General features: G+C 51.0%; 1 protein-coding gene across 3 annotated transcripts in view; it reads right to left on the reverse strand.

Annotated features, from left to right (window-relative positions):
* Pdia5 (protein disulfide isomerase family A member 5) overlaps positions 1-26536 on the reverse strand; it is a 91879-nt gene that overhangs the window by 49489 nt on the left and 15854 nt on the right. For 2 of the 3 annotated variants that reach the window (XM_006974560.4, XM_042259252.2), the window contains exons 2-6: positions 19359-19485; positions 16958-17045; positions 5909-5992; positions 5577-5622; positions 1613-1705 (exon numbers count right to left, since the gene is read on the reverse strand). In XM_006974560.4, coding sequence (XP_006974622.3) covers positions 1613-1705; positions 5577-5622; positions 5909-5992; positions 16958-17045; positions 19359-19485 — 438 coding nt within the window. Of the gene's footprint in view, positions 1-1612; positions 1706-5576; positions 5623-5908; positions 5993-16957; positions 17046-19358; positions 19486-23253; positions 23410-26536 lie in introns of those variants that run through there. The other variant, XM_042259251.2, reaches the window with a different exon arrangement.

Genomic DNA, 26536 nt, shown 5'->3' on the forward strand with positions numbered 1-26536 from the left:
ATCAAAATTAAAGCTTTGAAGTAGCAATAAAATAATTTTATGGTGTGGGGGGGTCACCACAACATGAGGAACTGTATTAAAGGGTCGCAGCGTTAGGAAGGTTGGGAACCACTGATATCCAACCTTTAGCTATTTGTGGGGATTCTACCTCCGGAAAAGAAATTCAGGAAAGAGAAACAGCACACAGAATATCAACGGGACTATGGACAGGGGTGAAAAGCCACTTCTTAATATTCTCACAGTTACAGAAGATGGTAAGAGGGCATTCGGGATGTGACATGGGGGTGGGGAGGTGCCAGGCAAAGGTCTACGAAGGTGGAGCACTTGGTTTGGGTCTTGTTCTTTCACAATACTCACCACCTCCTGACACCTGTGCCGCCCCGCCCCCCATGCCAGATGCTTTCCAAAACTCTTTACCTTCTGGGTGACAAACCCAGCACTTTCTGCCTTAGAATGTGGACACCCAATACTTTTTAAATTGATTCTTGGGGGCCTGGAGAGAGAGCTCAGTGGTTAAAAACATTGGATGCTCTTCCAGGGGAGGCAGGTTCAATTCCCAGCACCCACATGGTGGCTCACAACCATCTGTAGTTCCAGTTCCAAGGTATCTGACTCCATACATGCAGGTAAAACACACATATAAAATAAAAATAAATCTTAAAAAAAAATGATTCTTGGGTGGGCCACAATGATCATATATGATCCCAACCCTCCAGAAAGTTTAAAAAAAAAAAAAAGCCATCATTTCCTTTTGGGTTAATAAGCATTAAGAGTAGTCAATAATTTTAGACATGCCTTTAAACCCAGCACTTAGAGGAAGGGGCAGATGGATCTCTGAGTTCAAGGCCAACCTGATCTATATCTACATAGTGAGTTCCAGGATAGCAAGGGATAGAGAGATCCTGTCTCCAAAACAAAAAAAAAAAAAATAGTAGCTAATACTTTTAAATGAAAGGAGAGGCAGAGGAAGTTAAAAGTTATGTTTCATTTTATTGAGACAACAAGTTTTCTGTGTGTGTGTGTGTACACATGTGTGTGTACTGCCTCCCTCAGACCATGTGACATCTAAGAGACAGCACCTGTCATCATCTCCATGTGAAGACACAGCTACATAAACAGGGCGCCATACCAATGCGGTCTGAGGCTACACAGAATCCGGTCGGGAAGGCTGAGGGTCAGGCTGACCACAGCTTTGTTTAAGTCATCAAGAACTAATGAACAAGACTCACCTTTCCACCCCTCAAGCCTGGCCAACTCTGAAAATGCAGCTCAAGAGGGTAAAGAATTTGTTCAAAGTTATACATGACTCAAAAAAGAAAAGAAAAAGAAAAAACCGCCCCCAGCAACATCTGCCTTACGCAGTAGCCGAAGGGATTAAATCTACTTGGCCAAGGAACTGCTAAACATGTTAAAATATATTAAATACAGCAGTGGAGAATGGAGACTTCTCAGGCGGTCACCTAGGAGGCTCCTGTTGGCGATGGTATGGAGCCAGAGCTGGCCTCGTTCGCCTGGAGGAAAGCGCACATGAGATAGCGCCTGGGCTCCTCTCTGGAGAGACCCAGGTACAGAAGGCGCTAGTATCCATCAGAAGCGACGAGGAATAGATTACCTTTTCACTGTCAATGTGGACAACATCTTTGGCTCCAGGGTCTTCTTCCCACAGTGGGGGACCTTTAGGGTCCTTCAGAAAAGCCACTATGGACTAAGGGGGGAAAAAACAAGGACTTTAGTCAGGAAATGGGAGAGGTGGCAGACCCAGAAACTTACTCTGCTATGTCTGGATATCCAGGCACACCAAGTGCCAGGCATGGGACCGCAGCTGGCACTTGCTTGAGGAGGAGATATTTCTTGTCCATGGACATCATCACTAAGTGGCCAGAATTTATTCCCAGCACTTCCCTGGGGCCTTTTCAATCACATGACACCACTGGTCAGCTGACATGGCCATGTATCTCTACCGTGGGACAACAACCAGGCTTCTTCGTCCAGAGACACTCCAGGGCTTCAACTACGATCTTCCCCCAGGAAGTCTTTCTGCTCAACTGAACTAAGGCCCCCAGGCCTCGGTGAAACATGTCCTTCCACATCCCTAAGCCCCCTCTACAGGCAAGGAATCACAGCACTTCTCACTTGCTGGGGAGTCCGTGTTCTGCACTGCTAACAATGAGCCTCAAAGCCTGTTAGACTTGGTATGTGGGTCAGTGGGGCCCAGGCTGGGAAGCACCAAGCCAGACTGTACCAATGGCCTGGTGCAAGCCACGCCACTTCTTTCCCTGGACCCTCTGGATCAGGACAAGGAAGCTAAAAAGCCTGCTGGCTTCATTAGGTGAACCACGGGCTCCCATCGGAGGAAAATGTCCCGCTGCTCTCCCTCCTACGCCACCCATAGCACTTCACTGGGGTAGGCAGAAATGACATCCTCTTTCCTCTCAGTCTGGGAAGATGTTCAAGGTGGGTGAGAAGCAGGAAAGGTTGCCTACGGCCTACTCCCATCCCACTCACGGCTGAGGGGAACAGCCATGCTGGGTCAACACACAAGGATCTTCAGAGTCCCAATTTGATGACCCCTTATTTGGGGGAGCTGGAGAGACGGCTCATTAATTAACCGCACTGGCTGCTCGTCCAGAGGACCCAGGTTTGAGTTCCAGCAAACACATGATGACAACCATCTGTAATGCCAGCTCCAGGGGACCCAACACACCTCTCTCTGACCTCCATGGCCACTGCCTGCACATGGTAAACATTCAGGACATAACAAGCAAAATACTCATACACATTAAAAAAAAAAAAAAAGATTTCTTATTTCAGTCAACTTTATCAAGCGCCAGTGAGCAAATGCCAAGCTGGGAACTGGGGAGGAGGGTGAGAGGAAGGAAGGAAGGAAGGGAGGGAGGGAGGGAGGGAGGGAGGGAGGGAGGGAGGGAGGGAGGGAGGGAGGAAGGAAGGAAGGAAGGAAGGAAGGAAGGAAGGAAGGAAGGAAGGAAGGAAGGAAGGAAGTCTGAGGGAAGAAGAGGAAACACCCCTTAATGAGGCTAGGTACTTAGCAGAGGACCCTAATGGGGTTTACTATTCTGGAAGGGGCTAGCTACTGTGGGAAAATGGGAGACGCTTTAAGAAGGTCTCCATCCCACAGCACTTCCTGTCTGTCCAAATGGAACTGTGAAGTCCCTCCTAGCAAGGAAAAGGACAGCTATTTTGCCACTACAAAAGTCAGATCTACCCTTCCTTGATCCCTTGCCAATACTCCATCAGGACAATGTAAGCCAAATGGAATGGATAATGCCTCTCCAAAGCCTATGCTTACCACACCTACAGAGGCATCGGCCCATCGGACACGAGAAACAGATGCTAGTGGGTGTCCACCTGCCTGCTAGTCCAGAAATACCCAGTATGGTTGTTCTCAATCTAGAGTACACAAAATTAGATGACTCCAGTTTGGAAAGTCCGGACCACCTTGCTATGTGCACACACACTATTTGGTCCCTAATTCAGTAGTGCTTCAGGGGGATCAGGGACCCATGACTGGTCAGGAACTGCTGCTTCAGAGGGTGTGGTCCTGTCTCCAGACTCAGCATGAGCTGAGCTTCAGAGCTCCTACAACCTCCTCACCCTTGACCTCTACTCAGCATCAAGGGGGGAAAAAAAAGATGATATGGATGCAAAAAGGAGAGAATTAAAACAGTCATGTTAGAATCCTGCTGTTTGTGTGGGTATCATTTTTTCATTTAACTGATGCTCACCACCACCTACGGGTTCTTTCCACATTTTAATGAGACATCATGGGAATCGGCACCTGGGAGCCCACCCTCAGTTACCGGAGCATCATTAGCTGGATGCTCAAAATCCAGATAATCAGGATAAATGTTACGCCTTCCTCTGCCCTAGTCTTTCTTGACCCTATGGGTTTGGAGATCCTACGACTGTGGCTGCCCATTCTGAAACCAAAGCCTCTGACCCTGCCCAATGCTCAGCCTACTTCTCTAGCCCACTGCTGGATGCAGAAAGAGATACCCGCTACACACAAGAGTGCAACAGAGGCCACTCCGCTCCCGTCACCAGATACTCTGTGGCGAGCCTGTCCCTGGGCTTCTGGCCACTTCCCTGACAGAGTTCTGGGCAGCACCATTCAGGCTCCATGACTCCAGGGCAGCCTTTCCAGAGGTCCAATCACAAACCAGTCTGTCTTTTATCAATGTGTGAGCAATTCACCCAACCTGCTTCCCAATCACATTTTGCTCCTGGGGAACAAGTGTACTCTCGCCAAGGACATTAGTCGATGTCACAGCACAGAATACAGAGGGCCAAGCAACTCTAGCTGGAAATAAATCTCCAAGTGTCTACATGGGTGTTAAGAGTACAGAATCAGGCAGAGAGCCATAAAGCGGAACCCGTGGGTCAAAATCCCTTTGGGGGTCACATATCAGATATCCTGCATATCAGGTATTTACATCACATACACATAACAGTAGCAAAATTACAGTTACAAAGGAGCAACAACAATAGCTTTATGGTTGGGGGTCACCACAACATGAGGAACTGTATTAAGGGTTGTAACATTAGGAAGGCCGAGAATCACTGCCACAGCGGGTACAGCTGTCGCAACTTAAACACATTTGGATAACTAAGAAATGACCTGGGAGAAGGGCAGAAGGAGCTGAGCACTGACGGCTATACAGACAGGTGAATAGCTCGGAACAACTGGAAAGAGATGACATGGAGAAAGACAGACCGGGCACAGTGGTAAAGCACCTGCCTAGCAGGCAGGAGGCCCTAGGTTCGATCCCCTGTGTGGTAAAAGCCAGTGAATGGGGCTGGGGGAGATACAGGGGCTCAGAGGAGAACCGTGCCCGGGTTCAGCTCAGGTTAGGACCGAATGAAATACACGGCCCCAGCCAAGTCAGCTGATGACCTTGGACCAGAAGTAGCGTGATGGTCCGAGGCAGAAGATGCTGAAGTCGAAGGAGAGCTGAGGGCAGCGGAAAGGAGGCTCCTCCGTGAAAGCCAGGTGGCCCCTGCAGGCTCGGGACCACACTTGTCTTTATGTAGGCTTCCCACCTACTTACAGATGGGACTGTAGCAGGGACACGTGGTGACATCCATATCCCACCTGGAACAAGCCACATCCGCTTGAAGCTGCCAATCTGCCCCCACGTTTACCATGCCTACCCAAACACCAGGCAGCCCATGCCCTTCAGTCTATGGACAGCCACTGTGGGCACCCTCACAGATGAGGGGCCGGTTCTGAAGCCAGAGCAAAAGGAGACCCTGGTCTCTGGAGAGGAGGGTCACGACATTAGCTGCCCCGCTGGATGACTCCTAGGCATACACTGACAAGGCCCGGGTCCCTTGTGTCAACAGTTATAAACTTGGCCAGAACCTCTGCTGACATCAACATTAATGATAAGAACCCTCAGGTGGTCAGGAAGACCTTGCGCAACCTGCCCTTTCTCCCTTCAGGGAGACCTGCCAAGCTTCTGGTGTCCATTCAGACCCCACTCTGCTGAGAGGGAGGGAGGGAGGGAGGGAGGGAGGGAGGGAGGGAGGGAGGGAGGGAGGGAGGGAGGAAAATTCACCTTCAGGGTCACAGCTCGGTCATATTCCATGTGAAATGCACCATCCCTGTCAAATAAGAAAAAGGTATTAACTTTAATATGTTTCAGCTACCAGACACTGTTCAGAACTCTGTGTGTGTGTGTGTGTGTGTGTGTGTGTGTGTGTGTGTGTGTGTCTGTCTGTCTGTTTCTCTCTCTCCTCCCGTCTTTCTTTCTAATAAATAATGGTAAATACAGGGGGGAAAAATCATTCTGAAATAAGCCAAATCTAACTAAAATCTGGTGTTTATTGAGACTACCAAGAAAAGCTCTCAGCACTTATTCTGAAATTGGAAATGCCCAGGGTTGCTTACTGGTAATGGAATAATTCAATCTTCTTGTCCTTTGGGCTGAGGTCAACTTTCATCTTCTTGCACAATTTTCTACTCTCCGCGTCACTGAAAGACAGAAATGTCGGGAACCATTTGTTACCTGGAGTCGCCGCATGGGTGTTGACAGCAGAATCTGCTGGAGGCCTGGGAAACAAGGCAGGTGACCTGGAATTCTCAGGGGCAGATGAAGACGACAGTGGTTCTGGGGACCTGGAGAGTAACAGGCAGGGTGTGTAGTCTGTGGGGGGAGGGGGGGAGGACACACACGACAATGACCAGCAGATAGGAGAAGATGTGCGGCCTGAAGAGACCTCGGGGATGAGTCCAGTCAGGGGAAGCACTGGGAGATCGAGACAGGGAGTTCATTAGAGTAATAAATATAAACCTGAAGCCAGGCACCATAGTTCCAGGTGCTCGGGAAGCTGAAGCAGGAGAATTGCTTGAGCCCAGGAGTTCAAGACTACAGGGGTGGGGAGGAGGAGGGGGGAGGGAACACCCTGCAACATGGTCTGTCACCTGGGGAAGTTTAAAGCAGTCTGGCCCTCTGCTTCGGGATCTGTGGAAGTGGCGCCAGAGCAAGATTTTGGTTCTGAGGCTCTGAACATGTGCCACCTGCTACAGGCCATCTGTCTGCGAAAAGAAAATGTCCTGCCATGCTGGAGCAGCGCTGGAATCTGTTAACAGCCAGGAAGAAGAGCAGCGCTTTGGTTAGAGGAACCTCTCCCTCGTCTGAGAATATACTAGGAATCCTCTTGGCACAGGCTGCCTGCCGGGTACCCCATCGCTGTCCAGGAAGCACCCATGCAGGATCTGATCTAACCGTGATGTCCTTCCAGAGGAGCCAATAAAATCTCCAAGTGTGCTGCTTAGACCAGCATCACCCAGGAACTCGTGAGAAGTGCAAAAGCCCCAGCCCAGACCCAATACAACAACAACTCTGGGGTATTTGAGCAAATGTGTCCTACTTGTGGGCACCTGCTATGTGCTGGGACAGTGGTTCTCAACCTTCCTAATGCTAGGAAGGTCCCTTTGATACACTTCACGTTGTGGTGAACCCCCAACCATAAGATTATTTCCATTGCTACTTCATAACTGTAATTGTACTACTGTTTTGAAGCATAATGTAAATATTGGACATGCAGGATAGCTGATATGCAACCCCTGTGAAAGGGTCATTCACCAGCAAATGGGTCACGACCCACAGGTTGAGAACCACTGTACCGGAGCATGGGAACTACCAAGTGAGAGCCCTGGCCTGCACAGGTCCTTCTCCCTCTTGTCTCTCTGTCTCAGTCCCTTAGAGACACCTGCTCTCACTCTCCTCTGCACTCTCAAAATCCCCCAGGAACTAGCCAAAGGCAGCCTGCTGTCCCATCAACCCAGCACCCTGGTGTGTTTAACGGGCTCATCTCCAGGTCTGAATGGGATCAATGAGAACATTCTCGCCATCAGACAGCCACTGGATACCTGGCCACACAGCAGCAGTCTCCAGGGAAACTGTTCTGCCAGGCATGGTAGGCACCTGTGGGAAGTCACTTCCTCTCCCAGCTGTCTGCACACCTCACTTCCACGTAGAAGCTCCAGCTTCACACAGCTGGGCAGGAGCCCCAGAACAGATGGGCTCATCCAGCCACCCAGCTCAATTCTCCAAACAACACCATCAGCAGACAAACAAAATTGCAGGCACCGATGTAAGAGAGAGATTTTCAGGTTAAGAAAACATGTCTGGCTGGTGGTTGGGTGGTGGTGGCATATGCCTTTAATCCCAGCACTCAGGAGGCAGAGGCAGAATCTCTGAGTTTGGGGCCAGCCTGGTCTAAAGAGTTAGCTGCAAGACAGCCAGGGCTATACAGAAGAACCATCTTGAAATCCCACCCCCCACCCCTGCAAAAAAAAAAAAGAAAGAAAGAAAGAAAGAAAGAAAGAAAGAAAGAAAGAAAGAAAGAAAGAAAGAAAGAAAGAAAGAAAGAAAGAAAGAAAGAAAGAAAACTTATGTGGATGAAGAGGGGTGCAGGTGGATGGAGATAGCACCATGCCCCTCCTTACCCAGGCCTCCAGCTTCCCTCTCTTTTTAGTCCCAGATGTTCAGCCACCTTTGTGGCCATTACCTCTTCCAGTCACTGGACTGGGAATATTAATTGAAGATGTGTTACATTTGTTTATGCTGTGGAACACTTGTTCAACGATGCAAAGGTGTGTTGCATTCTTTTATGTTACATTTGTTTAACTCTGTGAAGCTGCATTACTGTGCCTGTCTAAAACACCTGATGGTCTAATAAAGAGCTAAATGGCTAATATCAAGGCAGGAGAAAAGATAGGTGGGGTTGGCAGGCAGAGAGGAGAAATAGGAGGAGAAATCTGGGAGGGGAGATCAAAGAAGAAAGAGCAAGATTACAAGGAGAGGAGGATGCTAGGGGCCAGCCACCCAGCCACACAGCCACCCAGCCACCCAGCCACACAGCCACACAGCCACCCAGCCACACAGCCACCCAGCCACACAGCCAGCCACGGAGTAAGAGTGAAAGTAAGATAACAGAAGTAAGAAAAGGAAAAAGCCCAGAGGCAAAAGGTAGATGGGATAATTTAAGAAACACTGCCTAGAAACAAGCCAAGCTAAGGCCAGGCATTTATAAGTAATAATAAGCCTCTATGTGTGATTTATTCGGGTGGTGGGCCCCCAAAAGAATAAGAGCCAAAGAGTAAAAACAACCGACTACAGTGAAGAGTGGGGAGTCAAGAACCACATGAGGAATACACATGGAAGGGGTGAAGAGTGGGGAGTCAAGAACCACATGAGGAATGCACATGGAAGGGGTGAAGAGTGGGGAGTCAAGAACCACATGAGGAATGCACATGGAAGGGGGTGAAGAGTGGGGAGTCAAGAACCACATGAGGAATGCACAAGGAAGGGGTAAAGAGTGAGGAGTCAAGAACCACATGAGGAATGCACATGGAAGGGGTGAAGAGTGGGGAGTCAAGAACCACATGAGGAATGCACATGGAAGGGGGTGAAGAGTGGGGAGTCAAGAACCACATGAGGAATGCACATGGAAGGGGTAAAGAGTGAGGAGTCAAGAACCACATGAGGAATGCACATGGAAGGGGGTGAAGAGTGGGGAGTCAAGAACCACATGAGGAATGCACATGGAAGGGGTAAAGAGTGAGGAGTCAAGAACCACATGAGGAATGCACATGGAAGGGGTGAAGAGTGGGGAGTCAAGAACCACATGAGGAATGCACATGGAAGGGGGTGAAGAGTGGGGAGTCAAGAACCACATGAGTCTATTGTGAACCTGAACCGACCAGGCCTGTGTGCCAAACAGCAGCCAACGAGGCACCCTTCCCTGTCCTGAGCTAAGTCCCCGGGAGCAAGGGCCGGGCTCAGGCCACCCCCGGCACTTCCTTCATCCACCCAGCTGTGCTCTGCTCTGTTCAAGCATTTCTTTGATGGCCTTCCCGTGGCCAAGTGCAACAACAAACAGAGCAGGAACTTAGCTGGGGCTGTCATGTGACCTCCCCAGCCCCCACCCAGTCCCAGCCTGGCAATCAAAACCTAGGCCATGGGAGAGTCCCAGAGATGAAGCCTCAGATCCCACTCAGCAGCAAAACGTCACACCAAGCAACGTGGGTGATGGAACCGGAAACGTACGAGCACCCAGTCTCCTCCTTGGGGTGGTCCTGAGGCCTAGCTCAGTGTGCAGGGAAGTAGTTTGCCCATCTCTATCCCAGGATTCCTTGCTGCAGACTATATAACCCTCTTCCTCAGGCCATATGACTATATGCCCAAAGGTTCTCTCCTCTCCCCTGCCTGCCACGTACTCTGTCAGAGATTCGGAACAAGAGGGGGCGCCCTTCCTGGCAAAGCACTCCCAGCCTCCCACCGTCTCCCCCCACTTGTCTCTGCCTGCTCCCCATCAGAAAGCCCCGTCCCCTGAAGACAAAGCCTTGCCTCCTGTCACAGCTGCTCCTTGGGGTCACCAGAGCAGCTGGCACACAGTGGCATTCAAACAATAACTTGACTGGACAGGTGACTTCACGGAATGAGAGATGGATGTGAGATGCTGCCTTGGAACTGCTAGGACAAGGCAGGCCCTGAACTTCCGGCTTCCTGGGCACCAGGAATCCTGCCAAGTGACAAATCTCGAGGGGGGGGCTCCCTCAGCTCTCTGCCCTCTCCCCAGGGAGCCCCGTCTCTTAAGAGTGTCTAAACATGCACGTGAGCGGGTACTAATTGTGCAGCTCAGACAGTGAAAGTCTTAAGAGTTCAGGAAGGGAAGAAAATTACCCATGCTCGGGACTTAAAAGGATCTGAGTTGAGAGATTAAGAACAATTAATTGATCCGCTGCCTCCCTCCCTCCCTCCCTCCCTCCCTCCCTCCCTCCCTCCCTCCCTCCCTCCCTCCCTCCCTCCCACAATCATGACTGAGGCTCTAGGGGAAAAAGGAGACAAAGGCAGAGAAATGAGCTTTGCCACAAGTCCCAGAGAGCCAGGCTCTCCTCCGCTGGCAGGCACCAGACACCAGTCTGCAGGGAGGTGTCAAGGCCACACACCATCCCCTCTCTATTTTATTTGGCTCTCCACCTTCACTACAAAGAATAAGAAGGGAAAGATCACGGAGGCCTCTGCACATCCCCTCCCTCATCCCATACCCCACACCCCAAGAGACATGTACAAGTGGGGAGGGGTTTCTAGTCCAGGATGGCTGCTTCGGGTACGGGGTGCTGTGTTGCTTAGATAGCTCAAACTCTGATGAGTCGGACCCAGGAGGGGCAGGTGGGATGAGAGGAAGACAAAAGAGAGAAGGTGCTGGAGGCTCACTGGTCCTGAGCCTGTCGCCTAGGAGACGGCTTATCCGTCATCTGGAACGCTGGTTCTAGATCTGCTCCACCACCAGCAGGAAGGACCTCCAATGAAGCCTGAACTGCCAAAGGCAGAATAAGATGAGAGGGACTGCTAGGTGCCAATCAAGGACAAGCTGTGGCTGGAGGGTACCATGAGGGGACAGCTGGAGAGCAGTCCTGGAGCAACTGGACCTTAAACCCCTGAAAGGAGGCTACAAGAACAATCCCTGGTTGGCTAGTCTCCTTGGTGCCTCCCTCCAGAAGTAGGCAATGAGTATCTATGAGTTAGACACTGCAGTAAGAACCTGGACTGAGGAGTGTGGCTTCTCCTCTCAGGTGGTACAGGCCCCTTCTCCACCTACCTGTCCAGACCAGTGTCCATCTAAGGCACCAGTTCTCAACCTGGGGTCACGACCTCGTTGAAGGTCGAATGACCCTTTCAGAGGGGTCACATATCAGATATTCACATTACAATTCTTAACAGTAGCCAAATTACAGTAATGAAGTAGCAGTGAGAATAATTTTATGGTGTGGGGGGGGTCACCACAACATGAGGAATTGTACTAAAGGGTCACAGCCTTAGGAAGGTTGAGAACCACTGGTCTACGGCTCTGCTCCTCAGTTGGAACTTATTCCTCAATGCATGCCATATGCCAAAAGATATCTAAAGCCACACAGAACAGGCATGGCACTTCTTATGGGAGTCTATTTTCTCCTATGGGAAGTAACATTTGCCTTGCTTAGGCAAGAAGGAGGAAATGCAAAATTCAAATGAATTTTTAGAGGAAAACATATGACTTCAAAATACATTACACCTGCCCTGGCAGGGCCCTGATCTTGCATCTGGAGAGCCGATCCCGCTTCAGGGAAGGCAAGCAGATGGGAAGGGGGAAGAAAGGAAATGTGGTTGGGCAGTGGCCTTGCACTCCAGGGAAAGCAAGCAGCCAGCCGCCCAGGGGGAGGGTCTGCCCACAGAACTAGTGTACCAGGCCTAGTGTCTGCTGCGGGCTCCACTTCAACCTCCCAGATGGCAGCACCACACAAGACCCCATATCAGTGCCACACCAGGGAGCTACCAATGCCCTCACCTGTGACCCAGTGCACAGCCCCTCCCAGCCCACCAAGCCACTGTGGAGGGCAGAGCTGGGAGGGAGTGGGTGAGAGGTGAGCCGCACATCCACAGACAGAATCCATGGGCTCAAGTGATAGGCAGGGACCAGGGAAAAAGTCAACAGATAGACATGAGTATCAGCCGGGGTGCAGGTGGAAAAGACAGGGAAAGAGCCAGAAAGCCAAGCTGCTGCGGGCCGCAGGAATGTATCATAAGAACTCAGCTGGTTATGGCAAAGTCACTACCTGGAGGGATCATGGAATTCCTTCAGAGGAAGCCAAATTCCAGGGAGCTTTTGGTGTTACTTGGCTTGTTATATATCAGCTGTCTTCTGTTATGAAAATCATGTGTGCCTTCATAGTTTTCCCAATTGATTTTTCCCTAAGAAGGGCTAACAGTGTGGACTGATCACTCTCTGGACATACACATTCCAGGTATTTGGAGAACAGCCTCAGGAAAGGCTTTCTCTGGAATCAGATATCTCCCTTAGCCACTTTCAAGGACTAGCAGTAATAACAGTCCACATGCAAGTTTCCTGATTTAAGATAAATTCCACAAGGAGACACCACCTAGGTCAGGTGGACATGAAGTAATAGCTTTACAAAATTCAGCTCGGACCCTCCTTTCTTACAGCCTTACTAACTTTATAGACCGCTAACTCCTTACCTAACCACTTCTAGGAATATTTAGATAACTTTCTGTGCTGACAGCTATGCTCTGCCAGAATCCCAGTTCAAGCCTCCCTGTAATTATCATCATTGGCAGCATCCGGCCGGGTCCATCCCCAGATGGAGGAGAGTACCTTATCAGAGATACCTCTGTACTCTCTAAGAACAGACCTAAGCGTCCAGACTACCTGTGGGAAGGCCTGGCAGATATGCCAATTAAGCTTAACTTCCTCCTTTCCCAAATCTTACCTCTAGTTCCAGATCTCCCTTTAACTATCACCAGAGGCATCTAGCAGTACACAGGTTGCCTAGCAACTGAGCACACTTTCCCCCACCCTGCAGAAAAATGGCAGATAGGAGCCACAGGAAAAAAGAAGGCAGTTTTATAATCTCCCATTGACCTAGCAACTTATAGATTCTTAACATTTTTCTACCAATCATGTTTAAGACTATAGTTGAGCACATAAAGATCCCTCTTCTTAGATATTACCCGAATTTAGCCTTTAGTCAATTCATTTCCCCATTAGTCACTTCCCTTTTGGATTGCAAATGATAATTAACAATTACTGCCCCTCTATGTGATTCTTATCACCCCTCCATTTGGCCCTGGAAGCCTGGCTTTGTACTGCCAAGGGAATACTGCTTCTAAGTGTATATATACCGGGACTTCCAGGGCACGAGGGAATGGAGAAGAGAAAAGAGAATGGAAGAACTAGATGGGTAAGAACTTGAGAGGAACAAACTGAGATGGGGAAGAACTAGATTGAAGGACTAGAAGAGAGGACTAGAGGAACGAGATGGAAGATGAGGAAGAGCCAGATGGGGAAGAACAAGATGAAAGAGAAGGAGATGGGAGAGGAGCTGATATGGGAAAGAACTAGACGATTGAGAACCTAGAAGGGGCAGAGCTAGATGAAGGAATTAAGATAGAACCTAGAGGGGATAGCAGATAAATGTAAAGAGATATTGGGCAAGAAAGAAGCTAAAAATGAGAGTAGAGTATAAGCTTGTAGAGAGAGAACCGACACAGAATAATCAAGTGTATGGACTAAGGAGTTTTGTGTACATAGATTTATTTCTTTTCATCAAAGATTAATTATCAGCTGGTTGTAGATTCTTCCCAGACCCTGGGAGGGGACTATCGAGGGGCTGGAACCCCAAAGTCCCCGATACCAAGTAAAACTTAGAGACATCTTTGGAAGAAGAAAGGAGAAAAGAGGCCCAATGAACGGGAAGAGCAAGGACGCGGTTCCTCTCTGGGGGTAAACAGCAAAGGAAGAGAAAGTGGAGTGGGGGAGACAGAGGACAGCACCTCAGCATGTCAGGGAGGAGAAGGGATGCCAGATGGGAGGAGGCCCCACAAACAGGACTCTAGCTCTGGAGGGCACATGCCTAGCAGACAGTTAAGCACACCAAGCTGGCAGCTTTGGAAATGTTCTGGACCAGATCATTTCGGGACGAGAGCAATGTGGAAGGTCCTGCTGCGCATTGCACACGTTTCACACCGTGGTCCAGAAAGATCAGCCAAAGGTTCCACAGTACGAACGCAAAGCCGGGTCCCCGGCCCCTGGAGCTGTACAAAACCCACTGCACGCCGTGGCTGGCCTCCAGTTCACACTCCTCCTCTCTCAGCCTCCCGAGTACTGGGATTCCAGGTGTGTGCCTCCCGGTTGAGCTCACTTCACACTTCTGAAGAGCGAGCAAACCATGCTATTGGACTGAGGCTGACCCCCCAGGCCCAGTACACTCTACAGGGGCTCCTTCCCCAGAGCCAAGGGACTGCCACCTCTACGTCCAGCTAGGTGAAAAATGATGGTAACAGAATAGCACCTCACATTTAAACTGTGGTTTCAATTCTAGAACTTTCATTTATCTCTTCTTCACCACAGAAACTGGACAAAAGCAGAATATGTAGCTTTTTCACATTTTGCAGATGAGGAAACAGACTTAGGTTAAATGGCTCCCTTCAAGTCACAGGGCTAGGAAATGGAGTGCCTGATCCTCCAGCCAGGACTCCTCCTAAGTCCTAGACTACGTCTATCACTCCACACACCTACACGTCCTGATACTACAAGCAGCGCCTTTTCTTGTCCTGAGGTTCCCTGTTCCCTTCACTTTCCCTTTAAAGAGGAAAAGCTCAGTGGCCTGGTCATTGCTGAGCCTCCTGGTTACCCCAACAAAGCCACAGCATCTCCACTGTGTCCGCTCCATTGACGGCAAGGCAGGAAGTCCAGCTGGAGAGACTGAGATGGGAGCCTCAGCAGAACTTACTGTGTGGTGGCAGCTGACCATCTGTTGCTTCCTAACAGCAGGTGAAAAGGGCAGCCCTGACTCCAGGCCACTCCTCCCTCCTCGGCAGACAGTACCAGCTAGCCATCCCCAAACACTAGGCCAACAACGTGGGGGTCTTATCCCCAAACTCATGGACACACACACAGGTTGCATGTTGGACAAAGCTGTCTTCTGGAATCCATGAGGTTCACATGGTGAGCGCCTTTAGGATTCACAGGATACGTTCCGAAGACTAGGAAGAGGAATGAGTAGGCAGAAGAGCGGAAGCCAGCTCCTCTCTTGGGATCTCCTTGTCTAACAATAGTCCCTGAGACCCACCACTCAGGGTGGCTTACTAAAGGGATCAGAAGCCAAGTGCTATCCCTTGGGCCGCTTTGGGAAAAGTCAGTCAGCAGTATTTTGCCTCTAATCCTAAACCCAAACCCAAATATCCGGGCTTTGCCATAATCCCCCTACTTGGCTAAAGCACTTTAAGCTCTTTCACGTTTGAGATTGTACTTCCTCTTACAAGGATAAATCTGATAAACCGAGAGGTGCTGTTGGAGCAGTCCTGCCTCTCGAACAAGGCGCCTCTTCAGAGTTCTGACCCACCTCCACCTAGAGTTTAATTCTAGCATATTAAATTCGCAAGGTTCTCCCACTGGCGCTAACCCCAGACACTAAGACTGCAATTTAGTCCTAACCTCTCATCTAATCTCCCTTTACCCACTGACCCCTGGCCCCACTAGCTCGGGTATCTTGCTCTGGAGGTTCCATAGCCTCTCTGAAAGCAGGATGGATGCTCTTCCATATGGGCAGCGCTTGGGGGCCACGCTGCAGGGAGCTCAGGCAGGAAAGCCAGGGCACTAGGAGCGCACGGTCATCTCAGGTCTTCGCCCCCCACCTCCACCCCCCGGACTTCACTGCCTCTGCACAGGTTTTCTTGGCCTTTCCAGGCCGTGTACACCGACCGACTGCCTCTTGGACATGGAGCCTGTTTAGAGGTCTCCTCACTGGGCAGCATCCACCCTGGCACGTGGGTCTGCTTCTTCCTCACACACTGAGCTCCTGGAAGGCACCATCACTCATCTTCGAACCCTCAAAGCACACCTCGAGTGCTTGGTACTAGCGGATGGATAAACCTGGAGGGAAGAGCCAGCCACTCGGGCGAAGCTCTTCTGCTCACCCCCGGCACCCGTGATCCTCTTGAGGATGCCCTACAATAAGGCTCCATCAGCTTGGCACAACCGCTGTCATCTTCAGATACGGAAATTCCAAAGGGTCCCGTCTCCTCAAATAGGTTTTGTCAGTTGCCCAGTTACACAGAGCGTGACTGGTAAAATGGAGGTGACAGAAACACCCAAAAGATAGGAATGTGTCAACCCAACTATAAACCACAGTTAACCCATGGCTAAGATCTCAGGAGCCACCCAGGGAACAGTCTTTTCTGCTCAGCCAGTGTTGGCATGAATCTAGAGAGACATGAGACTAGACACATGCATCCATGCACACACCTCAATACATGACTCTCCCATGCTATTATTCTTCTCTCTCCCCTCTGCAGCTTACAAATCAGCGTGTACCAACACTCCCCTCCACTTCCATCTGTCATTTTGGACTCAGATAGAACAGGAAGAGGGTTACTCAGACGTAGGGCCCAAAACTCACTTAACCCGCACAGCCCTGAGCCAGCCTCAGGCCCAGGCGGTCCAGTCCGGTGGCCAGCGGACTACCCTGTGCTGTAGGAGTGAGAAGGGCCTGGGTTGGAGGTAAAGCTCATGGCTCACGTCTGTTGCTGCAGACCCATCGCAAGCCAAATGGGTGGCCCTGAAAAATCACCTGTGCCTGGAATCAAGGCTCCCCTCTTCCAATAGGGAAGACTCCCTCTGCCCTATCATCCTCTGAGAAGATAAATAAAGTAATATACAAGGACATAAGAAGAAGCTCCAGGAAAATGAGAAGAAAAAAAAAAAAAAAAAAAGAAAGCCAGGGGATGGGAAGACAGGGGCAGGGAGCCAAACTTCCCTCTGTAAGGCAGAAGTGACTCCATGTCACCTCAAGGATCTCTCCGTCATACTCTCTCTTCTGCCCCAGCCCCCAGAGCCCCCAGCCAGTGTGCCCTGGGTCCCCAGTACCTACCCACAGTCCACCCAGCAGATGGTGCCTTGTCCTTTCACTGCCTGGGCCACAGTGGACAGTAGCTTGAGATAACTTTCGGCTGCCACCTCTGTAAAAGAATGAAAGATTGAATTATGTCCAAGGGCTCCGGACCATGGGCAGGGTGGGTCTGGGTGTCAATTCCCGGGTATCTGGACAGAACTTCTGGGTAACTACTGTTGGGCAGCACAGTCCTGTGGACGAACCTCTGGATCAGGATTTCAACTCCGCCAGTCTCTAACGGTCTACTGCAGGTGTTTACTGCTGGTGTTGGATAGCTACACCTGGCAGACTCTTAGTTACCACCTTATGATCCAATGAAACGTGAGTTCCTCCAAGGGCCCATTGGGCAGATCCTAGTGAGGAGCAATCTGCTGCCTTCTCCTGCCCTAAATGTCATAATAAACCCAAAGCCAAGCAGAAATGATATCTGAATTATGTGCCTCTGAGGAGCTCCTCTTCCAGGGTAGAAACGGGAGCTGTTTGTGAACACAAAGCGCGCTGAAGCCTTTCACAGATGCGAACAATAAGCATCACTTAAGAAACATGCTCCGAGTCGTTCAGAGGAGGCATTCCCAGGAAACCCTGCCAGGACAGCAGGAGGCAGCAAACCTCTGAAGCAGGGAAGCCATTGTTCCACTGAGCACACCACTGGGGCTGGGAGAGGGTATAGATAGAGGGGAACAACATACAGTACCCCACATGAGAGGAAAGCTGCTTGGAAGGATGGGAGGAGGGAAAGAAATCCAGTTTCTAAGCGCTCAGGAAAGCCCCTGGAGGCCAGAGTCTGGAGCAGTAAGCATCAGCAAGATGCAGGAGGTGAAGTCATTGCCCAGACCCTGCCCCCAGCATGCGGAGGAGACAGCACAGGGGCTGTACTTCCGATGAACTGAACAAAGGTAGAGCCAGGTAAGGGGCAAAGCAATGGTTAAGTCCTGCCTCCATGGCAGATCTCATTGACCCCAACTTTCCACTCTCCAACTCCGTAAGACTTTGTCTCAGACCCGTGCTGGCTCTGAAGCCCCAACATGGCAGAATTAACCCACTTTGTCCCATCCTCCCATCTGAAGAGGTGAGATGCAGAGATGACAGATGGGACCAGCTCTGCCACCAGGAGTGGCTGGCCTCAATGGTCATGTCCTCTTATCTCTGAGGACCTCATTTATAAATGGGTGGTAGTGGCGCACGTCTTTAATCAATTAACCAGCACTCGGGAGGCAGACACAGGTGGATCTGTGTGAGTTGGAGGCCAGCCTGGTGTAACAGCCAGAGCTGCTACACAGAAAACCGCGCCTTGGAAAAATCAAAAATAAAAATAAAAATAAATGGGATACCATCTGACAGTCTGCACTGCCGCCTTTGGGGCAAAGGAGCAAATGAGACAGCCTCGTAAACTGTCCCAGTTACAAGACCTGTCCCAGAGAAGAACCAGCCTGGACCCAGGGGTTTACAAGGGGGTTACCCCTAAGCCAAACCTCAAGAGAAACAGTTTCCCTTGGCCTCAGGTTCGCTACTCACAGAAAAACAGACTCACACACTGGGCTCCCAACAGGAAACTTGGTGAAAGCGCATCCAGACCCTCAGAAGCAGCAAGCCGTGAGAGGACCCATATGTCGTGAGTGCTCAGAGGGCACAGCCTTCAAGAGGGACACCCGGCCAAATCATCCATCAGCCGGGAGTGCCAATGAGTGGAGAGGATGAGCTGCCAAGGGGATCCATGCCCAGAACTGTCCCGGCCACTAGCTGCTGCTTCTCCAGGACACAGAAAACTTGGCATCCTCAGGAGCAGCAAAACCACTTAACGCTGCTGGAACCACACTGACAGCCAGCCGCTTGCCCTTCCCCAAAGTCACTGCCAAGAGCCAAGCAAACTGTCCATTGTACCCTTACCAGCCCAAGGTCAGAGGAGAGGCGGGTGGCTACTCCCGTCCACAGAGGTTTCTGGGCCTGAACTTAGGCATCCGCTCCAAACTCAGTCTCCAATCTCACCAGGACGCCAGGGGTCAGACAAGGCTCAGGACTACCTGCTCAGGTAGAAGTCCACAGGCCTGGGACCAGTTCAGCTGGCAACAGGCCAGCCTGGGAGTTAATCTGTAGCTCCCACGAAGGAGCTGGCAGGGCTGGGACTGGGACTGGCGGGGAGCCAGGGTGTCCATCCAGGACTCACATGTTCTTCTCTGTTGGCCTAGGTAGGGGTTCCAGAGCCTTTTGCTCACAGGATGCTCATAAGAAGGAACTGGAATGGCCCCCAGGCTGCAACAGTAGCCCAGTACCCTATGTAGCCTCCAAAGAAAGCTAAGAATACTAATGGCCCTCTGGTCCTCTCCCTCCCCATCCCACCTCACCCTGATAGATGACCCCAAGGTCTGGAGGGGCCACTCACCAGACTTTGAGTAAAGCACCAGCACATTATTGCGAGTCCTGAGAAGTTTCTTCAAGTCCTTAGGGTCGGAGACTCTCTCAATGAGTGAAGAGACCTTTGTGGAGGACAGCCAAGCCGGCAGGGCCACCTAGAGACCAAACAGCCAAGACCCATGAGTCCAGCTTCTGGCCTGCTCATGGTACCCATAGATGATCCACCCCAAACACATGTTCTTGCTGGAGGATGAAGCCAAGCAACCCCTCCCAGAGCATCACACCTACCACTTTACCTCCAGAGATCCCTCTCGGCCCTCCATAGCCCCCTCCTCCCCTGTGCCCTCCATGTACCCTGGTGAGACTGGAACATATACATACACAATACACCGTCACCCGTCAACAAGAACTCTCTGAGAGACTGATGCTTGCATGCAAGGGTGCACGTGACAGTCTGAAAACTCCATCCCACCTAGAAGCACTGATACTCAGAGCTCCAGGGAAGCATCCTCTCTCACATCCAGGATGGAATGGACGGGTGCGAGGCAAAGCTTTTCTCACTCAGCCAAACAATCTCAGAGACCTGGCCAATAGAAACAAGCCAAGTATCCCTAAGCTCCTGGGAACCTGAGGAGCCAGATGCCTCTGCGGCATGATGAAGAGTGTGGGGGGAGGAACAGGAGAAAGGAGGAATCGCAAAACAGATCCCCCAGGCCAGCAACTGATTACTTCCTGAATAATGCTGACAAAAGGAGAGCCCATGACCAGCAGTTCACCCAGGACAGACCAGAGGCAGAAGGCTGCTCAATGCACTGACAGGAGAGCACTGCCTTCAGAGGTCTCAGAAGCGCGTCACTGTACACCCAGCCACACTACCTGTCAATCAGGGAAGAGTTATTCACACCAGCTGAAGATATCTCAGATGTGCGAAGCGTACCACCAACACACTCTTTCTCAGAAAGTCATGGGAACCCATGACTCTTCCAAGTCAAAAAAAAAAAAAAAATGAAGAATGAACGTCACAGAACCAAGGAAACAAAAGACCCAGCACCCGAGAGGCAAGAGGCGTTTCCATGTGGATGGTGAGGAGTGGGCCCAGGACCCTGTCAGCAGGTGTGGTGGTTTGAACAGGAATGGCCCCCAGAGGCTTATACGTTTAAATGCTTGGTCATTAGGGAATGACACTACTTGACCAGGAATAGGAGCTGTGGTCTTGTTGGAGTGGGTGTGGCCTTGCTGGAGGAAGCTGTCACTGGGGGCGAGCTTTGAGGTGTCAGAAGCTCAAGCCAGACCCAGTGAATCACTCTCTTCCTGCTGCCTGCCTATCCGGATGTAGAACTCTCAGCTACCTCTCCAGCACCATGTCTGCCTGAGTGCTGCCATGCTTCCTGCCATGACGATAATGGACTAAACTTCTGAAACTGTAAGCCACCCCCAATTAAATGTGTTCCTTTATAAGAGTTGCCATGGCCATGGTGTCTCTTCACAGCAACCGAACACTAAGATAGCATGCTTCAAAGGACAGAGGTCATAGAGCAAAGCCATAGACACAGAGGCAACTGAAGACCGTGTGCTAGCCTCTTCCACACTGAGAGGAGTTTGAATATCTTTCAGAAACATGCAAACAAGTAATTTAAATTTCCGATGTGTCCCACACTAGTCATGCCAACTCCTCTTTGTAACCCAATGTCTTGAGCTGTGTCTATGCTTTGCCCCTTAAAAGCTAAGATGCCCAGCAACAGCATTCAACCTTTCAGAGGCTCAGCGATCACTTGTGCCATGGGGATGATAATGCCTCCCTGGGGGCACTGCTCTGACAGATGGGATAACTTCTTAGATATGCTTTACAAATCACAAAACACTCTTAAGAGCAGCCGTTAACGTAACATCTAACACCCACTGCCGGCTCAAGAGAGGGAAGACAGAAATGCACCCATACCTTAGTGATTTTCAATGGAATCTGCCACCAGAATCGGGGTTCCTTCTCCCCAGAGTAAAACCTCCCAGGAGCCAGGGATTTTTCTTTCCCTGCCAGAGCTGCTCACCACACCTGAGGACCCACTGCTTTGTGCAGATCATCTTCAAAGCTCAGGAGAACACTCCTTCAGGGTTGTGTCATCCCACGGCTCCAAGGGGGCTTGTGCACTGAACACTGCAAGTCCGTGGCTCAGTGCACACAGCAACAAGTGAGCCAACAACTTGACTGTGTGTTGGAGAAACATACCCTCAGAACAGCCAGGAAATAACTGCCCTGGACAGGGACCCTCACCCCCAGATCAACCACCCTGGGCTGGCAGCATCTGCCAGGCAGCGCAAGTGCTACGGGGCCCCAGTGGCACAGCATCCATTGCTGATACCATAGGAATCTGAACCTCCCACAAACCCTGGCTTCCTTTATATTAATCCAGACAGTCCCTGAGGTCATCCAAACAAGGGCCACCTGATACTAAACATGCCACCTTCCAGCTACCCATTAAAGCCTCTGGCCCAAAGTTTACTGACACAGTAGAGTTGAGCTTCTCTGGAAATACCCTGAACAAAATGACTTTGCCCAAAATCCATTATACAAGGAGAAGCTAGGGCTGGCACTGGGCCTCCCTTACAGGAGACTACATAGAAGTCTCTGTGAAGGGCCTGTCTTTCCCAGTCTCACTGAGCCCTCACCCCTACCTAAGATTAAGAGCTTTAGAGGGCAGGATGCCCTAACTGCCCTCGGGAGTGCTTAATAAAACAGGACAAATCACAGGTAGGCTATAGACACCACCCCTTAGAAAGCATGTCACAAAGTAAGTCCTTGGTGGCTTTAAGAGGTCCAGAAAGGGCCATGAAATCCAGGGAGACGCCAGCACAATGAGTATCCATAATGGGGCTGATAAGGATGGCAGTCGGTTCCCTGCAGGCCTAGAACTTGACAGTGGTCACCGGGGAGTGTCAGGATGGACAATAGACTCATCTTCCCAGAACCTCAGGATTGGCAGCAGGAGTATCGGGCCCAGCTGGGTGACCGACCAGGTAAGGGAAAAGGGTCCATACAGCTACTTCCAATGGCCATTTAGGAAGTGAGGACGGAAGAAAAGAAAAGTCTAAACTGAATGTTCCAAGGATGGAAATGCAGCCAAACACCAGAAATGGAGAGGCAGCTTTTTTCTTGGACCACAGAAGATGGCAGTGGCTAGGATTTCCGGGACTACGGCCAACAGACATGTGAAAAAGCATCCATGAACAACACACGTCCTCCGAGAGGCTGGGCTGTGAGGCAACTGAAGTCTCCATGATCTGGAGCCAGAGAAGGGACAAGGAAGAGCCCGGCCCAGGAAGAAGGGGAGAGTTATAAGAGCAGCCCTGGGGTGAGATTGACAAGCAGGCCAGGCTGTGTGGGCAAAGGCTGGGAAAGGCCAAAGGCTGCTGGGGCCACGTGCCAGCCTCGTGGCAGGGGAGGCTGCAAACCAGGGGGCCGAGCAACTATACCCCACGCGGGAGCTGGGTAACAAATGATTCAGCAAACAGGTAGGGTGGGTCAGAGGGTCTCCACAGAAGACGGGAACCTTCGGGTGTCTGCGAGCACAGAAGACCTGAGCTTTGCCAAGAGGCAGGATTTGAAGGGCTGGCAGAGAGAGGAAAACAATCAGAATGGCCAGAGAGTGTGGCCATAGCTAAGACTGATAAGGAGAAAGGGATGAAAGGCCTGTGTGAGCCCCAAGACCTCACCCTCATAGGCACCCACAGAGGCAGCCAGGAGGAAAGCCCTCTCACTACCCCGTAAAGCCCCCCCCCCCATTTCATCCAGCCACTGAACATTCCATTTTCTCCTCTGCTCCCTCCGTTAACATTTCCAGCAGGCTCCTTCCTTTCCTTGACAGGAAGCTACAGAGAGCCTGGATCGCCTTGCCGAGCCACCAGCTGACTAGTCACAACCCACAAACCTGCCCAACAGCAGTAACGACAGCCACAATAGCCGTATTAATGGTCCGCAGGTTATCTGCTCCTCTGCTGTGCCCCAGGGAGAAAAGGGCGGCATTGGAGTGCTCCCAAGGCCAGCTGCTTCCCAGCCAGCCCTGATACATACAGTTCCTGTGCTTGGCAGGCCTTCACACACTGGCAGTCAAGCATTCTCGAATAAGAGGGGAGAAAAGGTGCCCTTTGATCACAACTCACTCTGACCAGCTCCATGGACTGTGACTGCCCTACTCCTACTGGGCTGAGACCCCATAAGTACTTCCCTGGTGCAACCTGGAAGGATCAGTGTTTCCCTTTTCTACTACAGAGGAACCCCCCCTCACCTCGCCACCTCAAAGCCAGATTCCGCTTGTACCAGAAAAGTATGACCCCATCCCACGGGAGAATCACCCTGCCCCAATCATCATTCCCCTCCCACCACCCTATCCCCTTCACCAGAATGCAAGGCTTTCTTCAGGGTCCTGTGAAACCTCATCCCAGCGTAGCTGGGGGACGTGCAGGAGACCAAATCCCTTCCTCATCTGCTGTGTCTCTGAGCGGCTCTCTCCCATCTACATTGGCTGCTTATTGCCCACCCCACAGTTCATTTGTTCCTGGGCTTTGCCCTTCATCTCCCTCCCTTGGCAACCTTTAGACACCCTAGAGAGAGCAGTGACTCTGGGGTCAGACAGACATGGCATGAATCCAGCTGCCACCACTTACAAGCCCCCGGGCTTGTTCCTAGACCGCCGAGTGTCATCTCTCGACCCAGGAGGAGAGAGGATAATACCCATGCTCACCTGGTGCCTTGGCTCATGATTAAATGAGGGAGGAGGAGGACATGAACCTAATGCAATACTTGGCAGACAGAAGCACATAACAACTGCTAATTGCCTCTGAGTACTATTAGTGAGCAAGGACAACAGCAACCGGGGACCACCTCTTCCTCCGGAGGCCTCGCCTGCAATCAGCCAGAGCCACAGGTCCAGGCAGGAAAGCATGCACACGTACGCACGTTCAGCCCCAGAAAACCTGGTGTCTTTGGCCATCTGCACAGTGACCTGCTGTAGGGGTCACACAGCACATTTAGAGCCCTGCCAGGTTGGTGTGCGTGGTGACTAGTTTTCCGCCAGGGTAAACCCAGCAGGTGGGTACTTGTGTCCTTCTACCGATGAGGACAGAGGACCAGCAGTTAGGTGACCAAGGGCCAGGGCTTCTTCAACTTGTTCATGACACCTGCCCAGAGCGGGTCTACGGGATCCTTTCACCCCCCTGGGGATCCTGGCCTAACCAGCCACAGAGAAAAGGAGCCACTTCCTAGCAAGAGAACTAATAACTCTGCTTTCTTCAAGTCTGGGGGAATCACGGGACTGACCAGGGCTCCTGGGACCAAGGGTACAGACAGACCTTTTATATGAGGCGGTAACCCTTGATTTGTTCCCAGCAGGGCCTGTGTGCTAGGTGCCAGAGCTCCCTGCCCACTTCACCCTGCCTGGTGCCACAGCACACCAAAAACCCCTTTCTCTCCACTGAGTCATCCATTCTACACACCTAGAAAATAACCAGGGACAATGGTCCTTGTCACATTATACCCTCCACCTAAAAAAAATAAAAGAAAAAGAAAGAAAAGAAAAGAAGAAATGCTGTCTCCAGGGCATGTGCCCACACCCTCCCCATTCCCTGTAACTGGCAGCTGCTGTCATTACAGATGCACAATCCTCTGCAAGTCCCAGAGCCAGGGACAGTCAATTATGTAAAAGCAGCTTGCAGAAGGAGGAAGACTTGGGGACCCAAGTTTAACATTTAGGAGGAGGGGTGGAGGTGGGGCACAAGCCTTTTTCCTCTGTCACCTGAGTAAAGATTCCCTTCTTGTGTTGGGAGCCGCGAAGAAACCAGCTTAATTTAGTTTAACCCTCATTTTGCTCAAAATAGCTTTGAAATGTCAGAATCTGGATGTCTAGACACTGAAGAAACGTGTGGTAAAGGGACTGAAGGGTAGAAACACACAGGGTCTCAACCGGATGTCGGAGGAACAGGCTGGTCTTGAACTCAGAGCCCAGATCTGGGAGCGGCAGTGGAGTCACAGAGTTGGTACTGACCTCGTCAGCTACCGGCTGAGTGACCATGAGTAAGTAGGTCACCTCTCCTCGAAGTCTGCTTCCCTCTCTGCAAACGGAAGGGCTAAAGCTCTTTCTGAAATTCTTCCCAATGGTAGCATTAGATACGCCTAATCTTGCGACTACCCAGGAGACAAGATTGCCTTCTCAAGAGGCAGCTGGTTTCCTTGTGCTGTGGCCACCGCAATGAAAGCCTTGCCTCGAAGACTTCCCTGCACCAAATGACCATTTGGCTAAATCCCAGACCATGGGATGTAAGTGTACGTATTATGTGGTAACGATTAAGGACAGTCCTCAGCAGATATCTAACAAGGAGTTGTTTGTTTGTTTTAAGACAGTGTCTCCCTACATAGGCCAGGCTCAGGTCAGCTTCGAACTCATGCACCATTATGCCCGGCTCAAAATGAGTCTTCTTAAACCCCCTCTTCCTCCTTGCCAGCTGCAGTTACCGAAGATGGCTGGAACTCAGGCAGCCTGCTGAAATGAGAAGGTTCCCTCACACAACCGGGGGCTTCCCTCTCCAGCCTTGAACACGAGTGGAGTAAATGGTCTTCCTGGAGCACTATCCATCTAGACCTTCTAGAACACACACAAATAGGTCTGAGCACCCTATCAAACAGCAGCCTCAACAAGAAAATACTAACATTTGCTCTCGGAAGCACCTGAAATACCAAACCTTGCGCCCCACTTCAGATGGAGAGGGACTGTGGAGGCCTCTGCATGCCTGTGCCTTTCCTGACCATCGGCACTTTGGCTGGGCATTTCTGATCAGGTCAGCTCCCTACACATATAACCACCAGCTGGGACCTCTCCAGTTCCCCTCTCTGGCCCTTTCCTCTTAAGGGGGCCAGCTCATCTCTTAGAAGCGTCCGGAACAAGATGGATGAGACAGAAGACGACTGTGGGACCTCACCACATGAACACCCTCTGGCCTGCCTGGGTCTCCCTGAACAATGCTAATCAAGGGAAGTTTAAGCTCCTCCCTCCCCAGGCCAGCTACAGCCATGACATGCTGAAGACTACCATCTTCTCTAGAGACCCTAGTTAAATACCCTAAGTCCTCACCTGAGATCTCAAGTCACACCGCATTCTGAAGGGTCTTCCTGAGCCATGTGACGTCAGAGCTCAGCCTGCTGCTGAACACTGTGCCGCC

This window comes from Peromyscus maniculatus, chromosome 12, assembly GCF_049852395.1.
Source record: "Peromyscus maniculatus bairdii isolate BWxNUB_F1_BW_parent chromosome 12, HU_Pman_BW_mat_3.1, whole genome shotgun sequence".
NCBI lineage: Eukaryota > Metazoa > Chordata > Mammalia > Rodentia > Cricetidae > Peromyscus > Peromyscus maniculatus.